At 60.7% G+C, this 1,801-nt stretch overlaps 1 protein-coding gene across 2 annotated transcripts in view; it reads right to left on the reverse strand.

Annotated features, from left to right (window-relative positions):
* Nucleotides 1–1,801, reverse strand: part of EMX2 (empty spiracles homeobox 2) — a 6,834-nt gene that overhangs the window by 3,880 nt on the left and 1,153 nt on the right. For both annotated transcript variants that reach the window (XM_017746856.1, XM_008643188.2), the window contains one exon: nt 1,614–1,801. This exon is cut by the window's right edge. In XM_017746856.1, coding sequence (XP_017602345.1) covers nt 1,614–1,801 — 188 coding nt within the window. The remainder of the gene's footprint in view (nt 1–1,613) is intronic.

Below are 1,801 nucleotides of genomic sequence, written 5' to 3' on the forward strand. Positions count from 1 at the left end.
CCGCGCCCCCGGCCTGGCTCGGCTTCCCTCGCCCAAAACTTCGGCCGGAGCCTTTCTCCTGCTGCTTCCCTTCATTCTGCCGGTGTGCTGCCCGCAACAGGGCTCCCACCGCCGCCGTTCCCGGCCCACTGACCCTCCCCGCTGCCTCGGCGCCGCCGGGAACCGGCGTGGAAATAAAGAACCAAACTCCGAGGAGGCCACAGAGCGGCCATCCCATCCCATCCTATCCCATTCCGTCCCATCCTGCATCGGAGCGGGGGCGGGAGAGGGGGGTGGTGAGCCGGGGCTTTTTGGTGGGCATTTCCCTCCAGGGTGCCCCTGTGCCGCTTCTCCGGTCTGGTCCTTCCAAGGTGGAAAAGGCACCGAGGGGCTCTCTCTGTAAGTGCTTTAAAAATCGTTGGAGGAGGAGGGTGTGTTTGAAATCAGGCTGTGTCTCAACACCAGGACATTTCCGCCTTTCATCTACCCCTCGTTACCAATCGCCTGGTGCCTGCGACAAATAATTTGGTGAGTGAAACCTGTAATTTTATTCTGAAAGGGTAATAATCCGTTTTGTGTCTCAGACCGCCTGGCTTCGGAGAGAGTGGCTCCTTTCCCAACCCGGCTGCAGCGGCCCGGCTGTGGAAGGCCGGGGAAAATGCAGCATGCAGGTGGTGTGTTTTCGTTCCGAATTAATAAATAAAAATACAAGGGAAAAAAAAAAAAGCCAGATGGATCTCTGCGAGTGAAGGCTGATTTTGTTTGTTTGTTGGTTTGCCTATAATGAAAGTGGCAGAAGCCGGACCCATTAAGGGAGAGATCGGTTCACCCTTCGGAGAAGACGCTGCAGGTTACAAAGGGTTAAACAAGGGGGATTTTATTGATTGTCCGCCATTGGATTCGGTTATTTCCCTTCAGATGGTTATTAATCGCTTGGCATTTGGAGCCCCTCGCTGACCGCACGGTCGGGATCGCCCTCCGTGCCCCTTCCCCGGCTGTCCTCTGCAACCCCATCTCCCCTCACTCCTCCGGCGCTGGGATTAATTCCCCGCACACACTCCCCTCATCCTTTTTCTGGGGTTCGCTTCATTTCTTCCCCTCTAGCAAGGGCAGCGGCCGGACTTGGGGCGGCGGCGAGGGCTTCCTGCGGCCCCGCAGCTCGGCCCCGGCAGCCCGGCGGGCACCGCCGCCTTCCCGGGGGAACCACAGCCTCACCACCTCTCCATTCCCCGCTCTGCGGGGCCGCTTCCTTCTGGGGCTCCTCTCTAGCTCTTAACACACCGGAACAAAAAATATCCACCTTTTCGCCTGCTTTCAATGGGGGCAGAAAGCTGACGAAGTCCCAGCCGGCCTTGCCTTCCCGCTTGCTCTCGTCTTCCCGGGAAACCAAAACAAACCGGGAAAAGCAGCAAAACAAAACCAAGCCCAAGACCCTCCGCTCTGACAGCTCTCCCAACTTTGGCGGAGGCGGAGACAGGGACAAAAGCCCCCGGGCCCAGCCGAGCCGAGCCCTCGGCTCCGGGCAGGGGCCGCCCGACCACCCGCCGTCCCCCAACATCCGCACCGCGGGGACCGGCCGGGGCCCGCCGGAGGATGCGGGGCTGGATCGGAAGGAGAAGAAAAGTTGCACGTACCTTGGAACCTGTGGCCCAGATACCGGTAGCGGTGTATTAGCCACGGGTAGAAGGTGGAGGGGTCCCTTTGCTGCGAGGCGAAGAGCGGGTGCGTGGAGTGCGAAGCAGGCAGCGGGTGGGCGGCCAGGGCGTGAGGAGGGGGCACGGGATGGACCGGCACGGCCGGGTTAGGCGGGTGGGAGACGGCT

This window comes from Corvus brachyrhynchos, unplaced genomic scaffold (assembly GCF_000691975.1).
Source record: "Corvus brachyrhynchos isolate BGI_N302 unplaced genomic scaffold, ASM69197v1 scaffold319, whole genome shotgun sequence".
Classification (NCBI taxonomy): Eukaryota; Metazoa; Chordata; class Aves; order Passeriformes; family Corvidae; genus Corvus; species Corvus brachyrhynchos.